Raw genomic sequence first — 17,112 nt, 5'->3', positions numbered from 1 at the left:
GTAGGTTACGGCTCCGTTCTCGAAACAGCTGTTGTCTACTCTTCTGTAAAGGAAGTTACGGTTGTTCCCCTATCACGACTTCACTCATACTGTTCTAATGTTTATTAAACAACGGAAACAAAGAGAAGATTTATCTGTGTTTTTTTCCCCTACAAAAGAATATTTAAAAAAATTTAAGGCCTTAAAATTATAGTTTTGCTTAATAAAAGAGTAGAAAGTTACTAAAAAAAACACAAACCCCCTTCTCATTCACAATCTAAATCCTTTCTTTTCCTCTAATTTTGTAAAGTAACAGAGCAGAACGTCCCTAATTAGTGATGAAATTTGTGAACACTCTTTGATAGTTACAACCGTCTTAAAATATGAAAGCAATTCGCCTGTCTTTGGCATCATTTTTATTGGAGTTATAAAACAATTCCACCGTTTTGTTGCTTTCGGTTAGCAAAACTATGGTGGAAAATTAGGGCTTTGTAGTTTTCTTTTAAATTTTCTAACCGTCTTTATCTCTCTGTTACGACCATAATATTCAGGCTATTTACATCTTTCCTAAATGATTTTTATAATAAACAGATATATAAAGACACGGTCGTTAGGCTAAAATACGGTCTCGTAATAGGGGACGTGGATATTATAAGGCCTTTAACCTGTCCGTCTCGCGGGGTCATAGAGGTTAAGAATGGTTTCCCGGTGTGTTACGTGGGCCTTATCTTACGAGAGCGATCCAGTTTCGAATCGAAATCACGAAGACCCCGGTGAGATACCTGCCGAGACTTTTATAATTGCGTTGGTTGGACAACAGGGTAGATTCCATCTTGCTTCTCGTTTGCTTCTTAATGTGAGATAACGAGTGTTTCCGAGATACAATTAATAAGCAAGAAGAAAGTTTCCCAGACGAGGGCTTTAAACAGTTTGTCAAGTGTGAAGCGTAGTGAGCCATTTCCTGCGCCAAGTAAGAAACCGTAAAAGCGACCAACCTGCCCTTCCTGTCGTGTCAGCGCAGACAGGATATCCCAAAACCTTACAAAATTCCACTTCTTCCCTGGCGTTTGGGTGCTTACCAAATGCTGCCTGGGTCGTGACGTACCGTAATAGCCAGAGGGGAGCAGAAGGGATTTAAATCCGCCGTTAATTGGCTTTGGGGGTAAGCATGGAGCAGGTGTTTTTTTGCCAATCGCTTTCGATCATCGACGCCGAGTCGAGCCAGTCGGAGCCATACGTTGATGACAAGAGCATTTTCGTGTTAAAATCGACAGGCGACGAGCCATCTGCCAACAGGGTAACCACAAACCATATCCTTTCTTGGCTACAATTTGACGGTCCAGATAATGTGTTGATGGAAAAGCAAACAAAGGCCCTGTATCTGTAACGTCTTTTATTTGCTTAATATTTTGATAAAATTACAAAGAAAAGTAACAAAGTGGTACCGTTCATTCGCTTCCATATTCTAATCATACTCCTTCTTGTGTAGGGACTGTTCCATATCGATCGTCATTGTTTCAGTTTAATTAAATAACTAATGTAGGCCTACCATTATTTAAGCTTCATTGCTTCGTTTCGCTAACAACACAATCAAAAATTTCGATTGTAAACAATAATTTTCAGAATTAACGTTAAAATTTCCAGTTTAAGTTTAGATTTTCACTCAATTTAGTTCTATTTATAAGCTGTTATTATCGTTTAAATTCGTGCAAACTTCATCCATCTGTGAATGAACCAAAAATAAATGGTGGCCTTTCAAACTTCTTTTTACTAAAGCTTCACTTTTAGTAACATAAATTACTCATAGGCCTTCAAAAAATAATAATTTTATTATTTTTTTGTTATAACTCTCATTAAAATACCGTACATCTACCCGAAAATCGCTTTATTTTCAAACATTTTACTTATAATATAGAATAAATTAAGGTTTTGTAGCTTGCTTTATCGTTGAAAAGCTTGTAAAGCATCATTACTTCTTAATGTAATAGTTGAGTAGGGCCTATCTTCTGACTAAGATATCTTAGTATTGCACTCATTTTTTAATCTTTACCCAAATGGAAAAGAAAGATAGGTTATATTGAGATATTGTGTTGAATATTTGGTTATATATCACAGTAAGAAATAGGCCAACCTGTATGGTCCCATTACCGTCTACTTTATGTTCATTCGGCTGCTAGATAAAAATTATTTCGAGGCCTCCTAAATAGTGATGTGTTATTTATTTATATAAAGATATATATATATATATTACATTCTACAGTGATATTAACTGATTTGACAATGTTATATATTCAAAGAAATGGATAGAAATATGCCTCATATAAACACAGGACTAAGACAGAGGTGATCAAAGATTTCTCTCTGTAACTTGTGTATTAATGTGAAAACAAGATATTTCAGCATCTAACTTATCAAAATTTCTTGAGAACAAAGGGTTAAACATGAATATGCGTTTATACTCAATTATCTTATATTTCTAGGTTTAGTCTGATTGAAATCTAATGGAATAATCAAATAAATTTTAATTTTTAATGATAATTCTCTGTGTATATTAGTGTAATATCATGTAATACATTGGCTTCTATCGTAGGCCTCAAATAATTATAGGTCCCAAGACTTGTCTTGTTTGCTTAAGCGTAAAATAGGCCTGTTTCCATATGGTTGAAGCATATATTGATATTCTGTTTTAAAATAGATTTAACAAAATAACCGAATTGAGTAATTATTCTTTCTAGGCTAAGGCCTAAGAATAATTGTCTCATTTTCTGTTTTTGTAAATTAAAATTAAATTAAGGGAAAATATTGAATGGCAATTTCTCTCCAAAGCGGCCCACAAACTGTCGGTAAATATAAAAACGTGACCAAGCAACCGACCCGCAAGGCCCGTGTACCGGCCCATTAGTCTCTCAGCCCACCGCGACTCGCCCAATTTCCGATATGTCAAGCTGTTCCCGGATGGAAGTACTAGTGCAAGCTATTTGTCACCTGAAACCACACTTAAGAATTATACATTTTCTGTGGTGTATAAATAAAATAATAAACACTATCGATCAATATTGACGCTCACATCAATGGTTTATACCCATAAAACCCATTTTTTAGTAACAGGACTCAACATTTGTGTCCTGTATAACAGGGAATATTGCCTAACTTATAAAAGTAGGCCTATATTTTATCATCTGCCTTTGTACAAGAGGGCAGATGATATTTCTATACAAGAGATATTAAAGAACAATATTCCCTGTTTGAGGAGGGATATATTATCATCTGCTTTAAAGTCACTATATGATCTAGGCCTATATTCGTAGAGTTAAGTTACATTTTTCTCGAACAGATTAACAGTAATGCAGTCTGCTTTTCACAGATGTAGAAAGCTGTTTCTAAAACGACTCATTCCCTGTTTATTTTTCTTTTATAACGTCGAAGATACTGAAAATAAAGAAATAAATTGAAAATTTAAAATGAACAAATTATCTACTCAACGTTTAACACAAAATAAATAAATTTTGAAAGATCATCTGCCCATTTTCCCATAAAACTGATATTGTCTGTCACAGTCTTTCAACTGAATTATTAAACACATTCAGTTTTATTCTGTGCAAACTATTGAATTGATAGTGTCATTTTATTTATTTATTTTTTTTATTTATAACTCTTCCGCTTGTTTTAGAATTATTTGCAGCTGCATCACTAAAGTCGATAAAATGTAAACTTAAATATCTGATTACTCTCAACCTTGTTTTTGTTTCGTCTATTGGGGGTAGGCCAATATTTTATACGTTCGACAAGAACACATTCTTTATGTATCTTCTTTTACTTCACTCAAACACATATTTCTGTGCCGTTCAAGTGAAGAATTTTAGGCCTACATTAGTTTAAATTGGATAATTCTAATTGCTATAAACCTGGCTAAGATATTACACCTACTAAAAGCCCCACTAATTAAGAAACAATTAGAAAAACACTACGACTTTCATTTAAAACTCAGAGGCCCTAATTAAAAGTAAAGATATTTTTACATCTTACTTTACTGTAACCAATCGAGGAGAGCTTTCCTGCCACATATGTCTACGAAAACCTCTAATAACGATGCTAACAAAATTAGATATTGGCAAGATTCCACCTACGCAGATTGATTCTTCGTATGTCATTTCCTGTATGGCCCTTATATGTCACTTTCTAGTTATAGGCCTACTTTTAAAACAAGCGGCTTTTGTCTGCATTAAAGAAAGAAGAAAGAATAAATACTCGAGTTTTCTTAAAAGTTTTATGCAAAGGACAAAAAGCTTCAGTTGGTTGGAACATTCTATCCGCGTGTGGCTGTCGTCACGTCTCTTACTGGGGATGCTAGAAAGATGTAGAAGAGGGACCACGCTACTAAATTTAGTATCCGACTTTCTCTTAGTAATGGGCACATTTATATTATTTTTACTTCGAAATTTTCGCCATAAATCTAGAAAATATTGCGGGAAAGCCCTCGATCAGTCGATCAATTTTCTTGCTTATGTCCTTATAGTGTAGGCCAGTGGTTCTTAACCGGTGTTCCGCCAACTTGTTTCGGTACTCGGCAAAATTATGAAAGTGCCGGGCTATTTCATGCCCATTACGAATATTATTTACTGTTTGTACGGTGTTATATCCTTTCCGAAACTCGTAAAGCATATGCCCAATATGCTTTTTATTCGAACAAAATGTTAGCAATAAAGTGTTAAATTTCGCAATTGTTATAATTAAGAATCACTGGTGTAGGCCTACTTATTATAAGTTATATGCAATGGGCTAAAAGTTAGAAGGAAATGGGAAAAATAGAAATACATTTTGACGTGAAGGCAAAGCTATGCTCAGAAGGAGACGACAAAGGATAATGACGAAGATGACACCGGAGGGTAAGATGATGATGTCCCGAGGAAAAAAAAATGGAAAAAGTGATAAGCAAATAGATAAAAAGGTAGATAAACGGTAGAAAAAAAATAAAAATATGTAATCTAAAAGAGGATATCTGGAATAAACAATGCTTCTAAGAAAAATACGTGTTTCCCGGGAAAATAGGCTACTCAGATAACAAATATAACTGAAAGGAAAACAAAAATATGTCCAACGTTCGACGAGTAGAATTAAACGTAGTTAATTCGATTGGATGGGGTTCGAACTCGTTTAGGAGAAATGTAGGAACATATTATTTTCATAAACCGATTCATTTATCTTACGAGCAAGCGATAATTAAATTGCATTATTGGAAAATTGCTCACACACACAGAGAGAGAAAATCGCCAGACTGTGACGTATTCTGCAATCTCGCCGATCGATTTTGGATAGAGAGGCGAATAAACGATGCCCGTCTTCTAGGAAAGTGAGTAGTGCAACAGTAGAGGGTGTATTTAGTTTACGAGCTACGCGTACACATGGTTACACCTGTCCCTATGGAAGTGGACGGTATAAGCGTACCGTCTACCAACGAGCATTTCTGTAATTCCGAAGAGAAAACGGATGCTAGCGGCAGACAAAGAAAGCTGCAGTTTCTGCAGAGAGAGACTGGGTAGATAGCACGAGCGAGGCCCCTCTCGGCTCGTGCCATATGGCGCGTGCCAGTCGGGGTGGGGGAGCCGGTACGTCACGTCGGCTCCTCCCAGAAAACGTTTAGGGGGCCCCCGACTAACAGCAGCATTGGGACGTCAAGGGAGGAGCCACCGAGATGGAATTTCGGCAGACGGAAAGTTTAATTTATAATTAGTCGTTGGCAACGGTTTTTTCGTGACGTTTTTCAAAAATCGGATCCTTCCAGGGACATTTAAAATATTGTATATCACATCATAGACGACGCTTAGGAGATCGTCCAATAGGAGGCGCCCGTGCTGGAAGTGGATTGGCTGCGCGTCGCCCTATGACCCGACGCTGCGTCGGGAGGAACGCCATTGGTAGATAAAAATAACGTCAGCCTGGTGAAGCGAGTCCATGTTACGACTTCGACGCAGATCGAAAAGTCGACACAGACGCGAAGGTGTTGCTAGTTTAACGTGTCCAAAGCGGGAGTTTAAAGCATGAGCACGGAGGTAGCGGGTCCCATTGGGATGGAACTGAGCAGGGTAACGGAGCTATCGGGAAGACGAAGCGTGCGACGTGTGCTGTTCGGCCCGGTCGATCACGATAAAACCAGAAGCATCCTAGATCAAGAACTGGCCAAAATCGACAGAGAACAGCAGCATCGATGGAATTTCGACTTTAAGAAGGAAAGACCTCTTCAAGGTCGTTACCAGTGGAGTAGAGTGGATTCCGAAAACGTACAAGTGACGTTACGCGTCACTAGCGTGGCGCCAACGCCGCTTAGTGACGTCTCTAGTCGTAAACAGACGTCCGGCGACCAAAACCAGGCGAAAATAACAGGTAGGTGATGATGTTATAAGCGACGCGGTGTTTACAGCCATGGCTTGACATCCGGGTATTAGCGTGATGGCGTCGCGGCCCAACCGCCACTACACGGTCGCTTTTTAAATAACGTGGCTGCACCCCGGCCGCTCGTTCGTCGCTCGGGAGGATGCTCGCAACGCGTCGCGTCGGGCCGCATCCAGGTAACAGCTGTGACGTGACTGCAAGGCCCGGGATGCGTTTCAAACAGCGCTGCGCCAGAGACGGAGACGACTATTACCTGTGACATATGTGTCGAAGAGTGGGTGCACCAGTTTGCGCGCGATTACCGCCGGCGTCCTTGGCCCAGTTGACGATTTTTTTCTCCCGTGCATTTTATTTCCAAGCTCGACAGCCGCTTTAAAAAGTGCTCTGCACTCATTTCTTCGCTCCCTTTCGCCCTTTTTAAAAATGCCAATCGCTGGTGCGTGCGCGATTTTGCAATCGGTCTGGGACGGGGAAAAAGATAAACCCACTCCACCCACCACCCTCCGTGCAAGGTTGCGCGCCGTGCAGAAAATGGCGCTGCACTTTGCTACCTCGTCGAGTCCCCCTCGACAGTTAGCGGGCTTGCGCGGCACCAGATGCATATTTATTTAGCTGCGTAATAAAGACTGCATCGAGTCGTCGGGGGATCGATCCCTCCGGGCTGGAAAAGGCCGTTAGTGGGCCAGTCCACTTGCCGTTTCGGGGGGTGGCGGCTCACGGGTAAGGCTACCACCCTCTTCCTACTGTCCTACAGACCGATACGTATCGATCCCACGACATATATATATATATATATATTTTTTTTTCTTTGTCGGGCCGGGATGAGCGCGGTAATCGTAAAAATGCAGAAATCCTACAAAAATTTCGGGACCTGCAGGAGTATTGTACTTGGAGAAAGAATACAAAGCGGAGCCAGGTGCGAGCTACGACAAACAGGTAGTGGAAGGGGCGGGTGAAACTTTCGGGGACCTAGCGTACCACCTGCCGGCCCCCGAGCAAACTGCTCTAGGTGGCCAGTCGATCCGGCAACGTCTTAGCACAACATATGGCCGAGAATAATGCAAATGCGTTTCATTTTCATGCTCGTTAGACCATGCCCGTGCCAAAAAGTGTCACAGGATTGATTAAATACGTTTCGCCCCAACGATCGTCTGCTTTTATTATGAATGCGGTTGTCGGCCCCCCGTTTACAAAATCTCAACTTTCACTCGATTTTTCTCTTTGTTGTTTTATTAATCGATGTACGTTACTTGGCAGATTATATGCGGAAAAGGAAACCCTCCACCAAACTCAGCCTTCCCCCTTCGCCCAAGCTGAAAGTAAGAAGAACGGCTCCTTCTTAATAATAACAGGTAAATGAACTAAACAACCGCCATTGTTTTACTTGGCAAAATATTGTTTTTGTTTTTCCTGTTACTTATTTTGATTTCTTGTATCTTAGGAAAGGACTTGGTCTCCCCTCCTATCAATATTTATTAGAAAAAAGAAGAGCGAATGCTTAAAAAAGTGTACAAAGTGTAAATATGGCTATTTAAAGAAGAAGAACGAGAAAGGAAACCGCTTTCTAATCTTCGAGATGTTCAATAAGGTCAGCTTACTACGATCTCATGTTTATTTATCGACTTAGCCCGTCACCCAGGGCGTCACTTCAGGTTAGGATAGAGCTTGTAAATAGAAGAGAATATATATTTCGGAGATAACAAGGATCTCTTAAAGGCCCATAACAAACCCTCCCTAGTCACGTGCGTCCCCCCTTTGGTAATAATCAAAATCCGAGTCCAGGCAGCTTCTGGACAGACGATCTAGACCCCACTAGTCCAATGATCTCAACGCTTTTTAATTATTATTAAATGTATATCCCGTCGAATACGTAGTCATTTCTCCTTTGGCAGCCTTTCGATAAAGGTAACGCTGCCCATAATTTGGCCTAATAGAGATGGCCAGCCCACACCTATTTCCTTTTAAAAGGTTCTGAACCAATGGGTCGGCTTCCTGCTATTTTCACAGGATGTTTGCAAGGTTGCACAATTTCTTTTGTTGCTTTCTGCGGATTTCCACGTTTCCACACTAAATTATTTAATAGATAGCAAGGTGGATAGGGAGAAGATCGGGCAGTCACGTGAGTGTGTGAACAGAGCAGGTGAGCAAAAGCGGTGCCTTACTCGTAGGCGGCACGACGCTGTCAAGTAAGACAGTTCCACGCTAGGCCCGCTCCACAGGATTTCTGCTCCACTGACAGTTCAACGCACAAACACCTAAAAATTTTTCCCAACTTATGCGCAATGATTCCGACCTTTTTTCTTCTCGAAAAATTAAATTCGGCACCTTAGCGGGAGGCCAACCTCTACTCCAATTAATTCTTACAAACTCATTCTGTGCTGTGGGAAAAAACCAGATGATGACACTTCTGTAATTGTTATGATATTTTTACATTGTTCGGGACAAAAAAATAAATAATAATGTTTTGCCATCAACGAACCAACTTAATTCGCACGCCAAACGAAAAACAACATTCCCGGTTTTAAAATATATAAAATAACGTTCAAGAATGTTTTGCCTTCGTTTCGGCCGGACGTATTGTTGGCGAAATCCCATTTTCTACCTTATCACTGAACACTTTAACGAGTTCAGCATCCTCGTCACCTGATTTTTCCCCACATTATACATAAATAATTAAGTAAATCTATTTATTTTCGATCAGTATCCCGTTTTAATTTACCAATTTTCCTTTCCGGATCTCTTATTGAGATGAATGTATGCTGGAAAGGAATATACAAGAACTGATGATGACTTTATGTACGATTTTATTATTATTATTATTATATAATTATAATTATTATTATTATTATGAAAATTCATTCCATCTACAGAACACGTGATTATGTGCCGGTGAAAAAGAGAAAAAAAATCAGAAATTTGTTATATAATTGTAATGTGTAGACTATTATCATAATGTTATTGGGTGCATTCTTGTCTTTGTAACTTGTATCAAACGGACTTATACCATGTGTTTAACATAGAATGGATATTTATTGATAAATATACATGTTTATTATTTATAAGTGTACAATATACCGATCAATACTAAAATTAACGTGATGAAATCTTTATGGAGTATTTTTTTTTCTTCTCCTTTGTAGCGCGTGTGTACCTCAAAGTAAACATTTTTAACACAAAAAAACCGTTAAAAAAGGAACAAAATTAAAGTATCTAACGACTCCTATAGTGGTAAATGACCTTCGGGAGCGGGGGTGAGCTCTTTCCCTTTTTTTCTGTTCTATAGAAAACCACGCAGGTTCACCACTCGGATGACAATGTAAAACATTGTTTCCCGTTACCACGCTACACTTCTGTTGTGCTGTGTTTTGTTCGATTAAAACCTGCTCCACAATGACCCCGCTGCGGTTACGAATCCACATGCAATCGTGATTTAAATGTTTTAAAATTTAATACTTAAAAAATAATAAAAGTAATCGCGATAATCTTATCTCCAACCACCGCATAATTTACGAATAACGTCATTTTATCTACGCCTTTATTTATTTAAATATTATATATATATATATATATTATAGTCGCAATCGCAATTCGAATCGAAACGCTGATAAATCTCTAAAGAGATTTAAAAAAAAAAAAAAAAAGAGAGAGAAAGTACGCGGAAATGTTTACGATACAGATTTAGTGGCATAAATTATATATAATGCACGTGTCAAGTAAACCGCGATCCTTATTGTTAAATCCGCTTAATTTCCATCGAAAAGTATGGGAAATTTATCCCGAAATGTCATTTTAACGGAAATGCAAGATCCTGTCGACAGTTAAGTTAAAACACGAGCGCCTACAGTACGTTAAAGATGGCTAGACGCGCGTCGCGTCTATTCACTCTTCGCTCATACACAATTAAACGCATTTCGCGAATAGTCAAATTTAATATTTATTCCTGGCTACAACGAATTCCGGCTTAACTGCACGAACTCCAATTTCAGTGTATTACGTCACGCGTCAGGTGCATCGAAACCCGATCATGTGACAGGACTAGATATGCCACAAAACGCGTCGCAACACGTGCGTTTGTACGGTACGACAGAAAACTTTCTATTCTCCCGGGAAATAAGAAAAAAAGAAAAAAATATGTACGCGTGACCAATGGACGCATCTTCTTCGGATCGTCAACCTCCAGTACCTCTATTGTTCCGAGTAATGAGACAAGAAAGAATTTAAGCTCAATCAGTTACGCCAAGCATTGTTAAAATATAGATTAACTTACTCAATGAGAGTCGTAATGTCGCTTATTACAAGCGAACAACAGAGAAACAATGCCGTTCTCTATTGGAAATCTTAATATATACTAATTACCGTGGCTTTACTGCTGTTTGGCGAGGATGCACCTTTCCATTATCATCGCAGACGACTTCCGGAGTTGCACGTTCATTCCACTTCCTTTACTTCCGAAAGGATTATGGGAAGGTGCGATTAATATGACGTCATTAGCGGTAATTGTTTCCGGCGGTCATTGTTCACCTCGAAGAAAATACACAATGCGATTTGGATTTACTATTAATATTATTATTATTATTATGTGTTATCTTACGTTCGGTAATAAAATAGACGATAATATATATTTTTAATGAGTACATATAAATTAATAGATGTTTCTTCTATGTCTAGCTGCCTTGATTTTGATGACGTCGGAAGACAAATGGGTCCCGGCATCCGGGGATTTGATCTCGGACGGGCAGGGACGGGACTGACACGAGATTTGACCGTTGGAACCGCAGCGACATAGAATGCACGGACCGGTGGCCGAGGAAATCACTTGGCCCTTTTTGTAGACTGTTCCGTCCACTAAACAGTCTAAAAAAATGAAATAAGAAATAAAAAAAATTAATGGATTAGGCGAGAAGAGAATAAGAAAAAATTATCTCAGTCAATTCCGTTAACATTATCTTGATTGTTGTTAAGATTGCGCATGTTCGAAGAATCATTTGGAACATGCGCAATCTTAACAGTCAGCAGAAGACGAGAGTAATATATTATTAGATGAATTATTGACTTTAATATGCATGAATTGTAGTCGAAAGCGAATGAAGAAAATAAGTTATTATAAAATTGTTTGTTAAATATCTGAAGTAGAAAAATATAATAAAAAAAAGAAAAAGAAAAGAAGTTATTTTCATCGGCAGATGGCGGCATTCGATTAATAAAGTTTACATTATTAAATACAATAAATTAACGCAAATAGATAAATATGAGAAAATAAATTGGATAATTTAAGTAATTATATAAATATTTTAGGAACGAATTGTTTTTTTCCTTCGGTAGCGCCATCTGAACGCTTGAAAACGAACCAAAATATAATTATCATTTAGCATCATTAGATACGATTCTTCCTCAATATTAATGACCCATTTATTCATTAATTCCACTAAAAATATTTTAAATATTTTTAAAATGTACAATTTTAGTGAAAACGAGTTTATATCGTATGAATTATAAGTGTATAATCTGCACTCGAAACCAAGACGCGGGAAGCGACATACATATACGTCACAGCCGATCTCATCAGCGGACAATTACCGAAATGAGTTTATACAAAAAAAAAAAAAAAAAAAAAAAAAAATATTAAAGGAAAAATGAAGAAGATTTTATAAATAATTTTCCTTTTTTCTGTATTTAATACTTACAAGAGGGTGTATCAGTAGAATCTCGAATTTGGTCAGAAGTTGCGGGTTTACCTTCAGACGAGGAATTTTTTCCGATGGAAGATATCGCTAGAATAAGAAATTGTTTCAGACTAGGATCGAAATGTTCTAAATTGAGTAATAAAATAGTGTTATTACACGGCACCGACTGCTGCATGCGTCACGTTGGCCTCACGCAGAGATGAGTGCCATATAATAAAACACCTAGATGCGGTACTCACGACATTCGTAAATAGGACAGCACACGCCTTTCAAATAAACGGGCCTACATTGAATTTTATCAGGATGTGTGGGGCAATCGGTGCTCCAACAAATGATGGAACTCTTGAAACAGAAGCAATTATCGCAAGGTGATTGAGTTTTTACAGATTCTCCATGGCGATAAATTCGATCTTCTAAAGCGCACGAACTTTCTGGACCTTTACCTATAAGTTATAATGTAATTATAAAATATTTGCATTGTGAAAAAGATCCAGCGTCCAAAAACAAATGGGTAATACCTTACCTAGAACGCATACGACGAAACTGAGTAATAAGACGACTGTTGCTGCCATCTAGCAGAGTAAAATACGTTTAACAGAGTAACGGATCTAAACGTATGGTGAAGCTGATGGAAATTTGCAACCTTTAACGAAGCAATTAAAGAAGTTAGAATGAGAATAAGATAATACGAATTGTGTCATACATAAATATTGTCAATATGACGGTTAATAGATATGATAAGCGGGTCATTGTCGGTCAGTGGGGCATCTCTTCTTCCTCATTCCTATATCCGGGAGAAAGATAAAATGTTCACAGAAATTTTCAGAAAAGTCAAAAGTTACGAAAACTTGGCAAGTGCATCTTTAAAAAAAATGCACAAGATCCAAATTTTGTCTTTTGCTGCGACAGAATGTGGACATGATCTAAGTATTTACACCTGAGATGATTTGGAAATCTTACCTTTTCGGCGGATGTTTTCGTTGTGAAGAGTTCTTGTCCCGAAGTACCTAGATTAGAAGGGGGAGTGACTCAGTCCCTCATAAAAACTTGTTTGCATCGCTTCCGAGATGGCCTTTTATAACAACAAACTAGTATTTAGACTTTCTTGTTTGCTTTAATTTTCAAATTCATCAACCCCACACAACCGAAAGGGTCTCGGCTAAAACTATAGCTTGAGGAACCTTTTCGAAATTTATTGACATTTTTCCCATGAGGTCTTTGTTTTATGAAGTCACCTCATCGTCTTCCTTTTGTCGTTTACTCCGCTTCCGCATTATTTGACTATTCGAGCGAGAAATGAACAAAAGGACATTTCCAATTCTATTGATGACGTGTGAAATGTCTTCCTAATCATTCCCTTATCATTAATTGATAAAATTATAGTTTTTCTCCAAAATTTTTCTTCATTTTAATTCAAAAAAAGGCTTTTTCGTTACAAAAATTATACTTTAGTCTAACAGACTTTCGTGCAGGAACACTTTTTTAAAATCTTATTTTTTTTTGTAAAAGTTTAACCTTACTTCCTGGAACAACTTCAGAATACAAAGATTTGTTTCTTTTTTATGTATTTTAACGACTTTCCCACTAAAAAACTGAATTCAACAATATTAAAACATCTAAGAAATTCCAATTGACTATACAAAAGTTTAAAGTTTGAAAATATTAATAAATTAAAATCAGTTCCAGTTACAGTAATCCTAGAACTGTTCATTATTACAAAATTTAAAGAATTTTTTATGTTTATTTAATTATTCATTAAAAGTTATATAACTATTCACAAAATTTAATATACATTTTTCAGAATTAAAATCATAAAATAATATTTTCATTAGTTGCTTGTTATGTTAGTAAAGATGGAAATTAAATTGTAAGTGAAGCGATCGTGATTAAAAATTTAATATATTAATATAAAAAGTATTCTAAATTACTTCGTGATAATTTAATATTAAACATAGTTACCGAAAAAGAGATAACTGCATTACAAAACCGGGTGTAGACTACCCTTTCGAGGGAAGCTGTAGCAACGAATATACACATTTCAAATTTGCCAAATTGGTGGACGGCAATCTTTTGTAGGATTCCAAAAGTCCTCTAGTTTATTATAAACTTTAGGAATTTTTTTAGGATTGTTTAAAGCTTCGCACATTCTACAAACATGCAAAGATGGAGAACCTAAGTAACCGTGTTCGTTTGAAACGCGATATTCTTTTTTCCATTCAAATAATTTATTATAAGCAGTTTCATTAGAAGACAGATATAGTAAAGTTTTGGACAATTCTAGTGGAGAAGCAAAATCGTCGACGTGCAGAAAAGAATTCGGTGGGCACAATTTCACGTAGTCCTCTTTGGGTGCACCCATAACCACAGGTACAGTATTCTTGTGATAAGCATTCCACCAGAGTTTTTCCGTGATGTATTCCCTGCAGTCTGAATTTTCGAATGCTAGATAAAATTTATAGTTTTTCATCGGTTCACAATCTTTCGTAAAATGTCCAGGGCACTTCAAATTTCCGCAGCCTCCGTATACATCTACCTGCAAGTATTTTTTTAATTCGCGGACATAATGCCACCTACGATTTTTACCTCCGCAATTACTCCCCAAAATTGACACCATGCGGTGGTTCTGCTTGAAAAAATTTGGCAACGGCGGTAAGTTTCGACGTTCTTCGTCCGTTAACCTAATCGTCCTCCCGTAAGGAGTAGGAACATCCGAATCTTCACGATAAGTCATGCTCCAGTTAAAATACCCGTTATAATCCTTCATCGAATACTTTCGAGTAAGAAGAAAGGTGTGTAATGGAGATTCGTCCGTAAAAAAAATCCATATTTGATTAGGTAATCGCAATTTAGGTAAAGTATGGGGTCCTTTTGTTTGATGCAAGTGAAACATAACAGCATCACTCCTGCTCAAGTCTTCGTGATGAATTGTCAATTCACAGTTTCTCACAGAGCAATTTAAGAAAGGATCGAGCTCAGTCTTCCCGTAAGAATAGAAAAATCTCCTCAGCATCCTCTTTCCGTGTTCCCATATCAAAATAGTATAATTTTTATTCACAGTTTCTTCTGAAGAATGGAAAGGAACATCTACCTTTTCTGACGAATATAATAGCAGATATAAAATAGAACCGATGGTTAAAAAAACGACCAAATATCTAAAATAGAACTTGCTTCTAAAGGTAGCAACTTTCATCATTTCGCCATTTTTTCACCTAAAACGAAAATAACACAAACAAAATTATTATAGGGTACAGAAAGAATTTACTCTATTAAAATAAAACACAGGAAACAACTGTCCTTCAAATATGTATTAAATACCAGTTATTTCATTGATATGTATATTTAATTATTACGTAAATTTATTTTTCTAGAACATTACGTACACGGTGTGTAAGAAGAAATGCAATACGGGATTAAAGGGGAGAGCACAATAGGCTATAGTGTTCTCTCATAAAGGACTTAATAAAAACACGTATATGTGGACCCGACCTTGTCGATAACTTTAAAAAAATTCATTTACAATTAAGTAACGTTACGGGGTAATAGTTTCCGTTTCTAATATTAAAACAAAAAGCCTCTAACAGATAAAAATCGGAACATCGCTTAGCAATTTAAGTAAAGTGATCGGAGTAATTTTTTGGTGTTACTTGCAGGTTAAATGCTAGGCTAGGAACCGAGAACAGCGAAAAGATAACGGGAAAATCGATATATATATGGCGTTGCTAACAATTCCGGGCAACTTTAACCGGCGTGTCTTATTGATCTAGTTCTGTCTACATTGTTATTTAATAATATACATATATATTTTTAGTTTTAATTTTAAAATACTTCACGTACCTGTTCGTTAAACAGCAACACAACCAGACATCATAAATTACAAGAATGGATATCAGACAACGGAAGGCCCGATGACGTCGCTGTGTATTACTGCCCAATGCGCAACTCAATTGCGCAAACGATAGTTCACACGTTTATTAACCTTTCGCGCGCCGGACGGACTTTCGTTAATTAAATATTAATTGCGTTTTTTTTAAAATTATGTTTAAATATGAAATTATAACATATTCTTAAATAAATCTTTGAATTTTTAAGAAAATAATTCGAAAAAATACATTTAAAAATATATATTTAATCATTTACTGCACGATCGTAAATCGTTTATTTTTCCAAGAAACATGACTGCTTAGACCCAGGGTCGAATGATCACGAATCATTGACAATTAAACTTAACGTCATGTCCATTTTAGTTCCGTTCTTCATTAAGGTTTTTGTTAAAGCTTAATCTTGCAGCCGAAAGAAAGAGAGAGAGAGAGAGAGAGAGAGAGAGGAAAAAAATGGTGATTAACAGGAAAGAAGCCTTTACACACAATACGTTTTTCATTTGGCTTCGGGGCATCTCTTTTATCTATCAAATTATGGTTAACTATCGAATTATACGAGGTTTTTTAAACGAATTTATATATCGTGCCGGTAGAATTTTGACTTCTTTTATGACCAGTTAAGTTTTAAAGGAAAATTTAGGTTACATTAATAAAAACACCCTTTATAAGTTCACAGGACAATGACGTTTTGGTTGGAAAAAAAGAATAATCATTCCGCTTTGCTATTTTGGTTCGGCTATTTTAACCTTTTTCTAAAACCAGGAAACTTTTAATGTTTAAAATATAACCAATTAAGGCACAATCCCTCGGAAATATTTCCGTTTTATGTTAAATGTATTATAAACCAAAAGAAATACTAAAAAATTAAAAGCATAATTCGGATAAAATGTTATAATTCTTTATTTTAATGTGAGCTGCAGTGTTTGTGTTTAAAATCATGTATTTTTTACAGTTTGAAACTGCTTTTTTAAAAGTAATTTTTATTGCTTCAAAGGCTGAGAAACAGAATTCATGTAACCATTTTACAGATGTTAAAAAAAAAAACAAAAATAAAGAGCAGTGATCTGACAAATTTATTCCTTGAATTAAAACATTATTTAAAGATACACAATTTATTTTGAAGTAGAATATTTTATGATAAAATCTATATAAAATTTCAACTTTATAATTTTTTTTTTAAA

At 36.7% G+C, this 17,112-nt stretch overlaps 3 protein-coding genes across 5 annotated transcripts; 1 reads left to right on the top strand and 2 right to left on the bottom strand.

The window, feature by feature from the left end:
- The first annotated feature begins 5,884 nt into the window (after nt 1-5,884).
- LOC136973822 (cyclin-dependent kinase inhibitor 1-like) lies at nt 5,885-11,551 on the top strand. 2 transcript variants are annotated; one of them, XR_010880556.1, is made up of 4 exons: nt 5,885-6,360; nt 7,627-7,721; nt 7,811-7,957; nt 11,038-11,551. XR_010880556.1 is itself a non-coding variant. In XM_067268601.1 (3 exons), exons 1-2 carry the CDS (start codon nt 6,018-6,020, stop codon nt 7,710-7,712), a joined length of 429 nt encoding a protein of 142 aa, XP_067124702.1. In that variant the 5' UTR covers nt 5,885-6,017; the 3' UTR covers nt 7,713-7,721; nt 7,811-9,477. The 2 variants fall into 2 exon arrangements, 1 of the variants encoding a protein (XP_067124702.1); XM_067268601.1 differs by lacking the exon at nt 11,038-11,551 and having other exon boundaries at nt 7,811-9,477.
- Nucleotides 10,499-13,855, bottom strand: LOC136973821 (kielin/chordin-like protein). Its single transcript, XM_067268600.1, has 5 exons — nt 13,014-13,855; nt 12,577-12,696; nt 12,293-12,496; nt 12,054-12,140; nt 10,499-11,223 (listed from the first exon to the last, which is right to left on the bottom strand). Exons 2-5 carry the CDS (start codon nt 12,623-12,625, stop codon nt 11,012-11,014), a joined length of 552 nt encoding a protein of 183 aa, XP_067124701.1. The 5' UTR covers nt 12,626-12,696; nt 13,014-13,855; the 3' UTR covers nt 10,499-11,011.
- A 122-nt stretch (nt 13,856-13,977) lies between these two features.
- LOC136973820 (glycoprotein 3-alpha-L-fucosyltransferase A-like) lies at nt 13,978-17,083 on the bottom strand. 2 transcript variants are annotated; one of them, XM_067268598.1, is made up of 2 exons: nt 15,888-17,083; nt 13,978-15,262 (listed from the first exon to the last, which is right to left on the bottom strand). In XM_067268598.1, the coding sequence occupies exon 2, from the start codon at nt 15,244-15,246 to the stop codon at nt 14,092-14,094; it is 1,155 nt and encodes a 384-aa protein (XP_067124699.1). In that variant the 5' UTR covers nt 15,247-15,262; nt 15,888-17,083; the 3' UTR covers nt 13,978-14,091. The 2 variants fall into 2 exon arrangements, with proteins under 2 accessions (XP_067124699.1, XP_067124700.1); XM_067268599.1 differs by lacking the exon at nt 15,888-17,083 and adding an exon at nt 15,430-15,609.
- Between the last annotated feature and the right edge of the window lie 29 nt (nt 17,084-17,112).

The sequence above is a fragment of the Centruroides vittatus genome, unplaced genomic scaffold (assembly GCF_030686945.1).
Source record: "Centruroides vittatus isolate TY-2023 unplaced genomic scaffold, ASM3068694v2 contig_329, whole genome shotgun sequence".
In the NCBI taxonomy this organism is placed as follows: Eukaryota; Metazoa; Arthropoda; class Arachnida; order Scorpiones; family Buthidae; genus Centruroides; species Centruroides vittatus.
The sequence above is the reverse complement of the archived record's forward strand: the minus strand, read 5'-3'. Positions and strand labels throughout refer to the sequence as shown.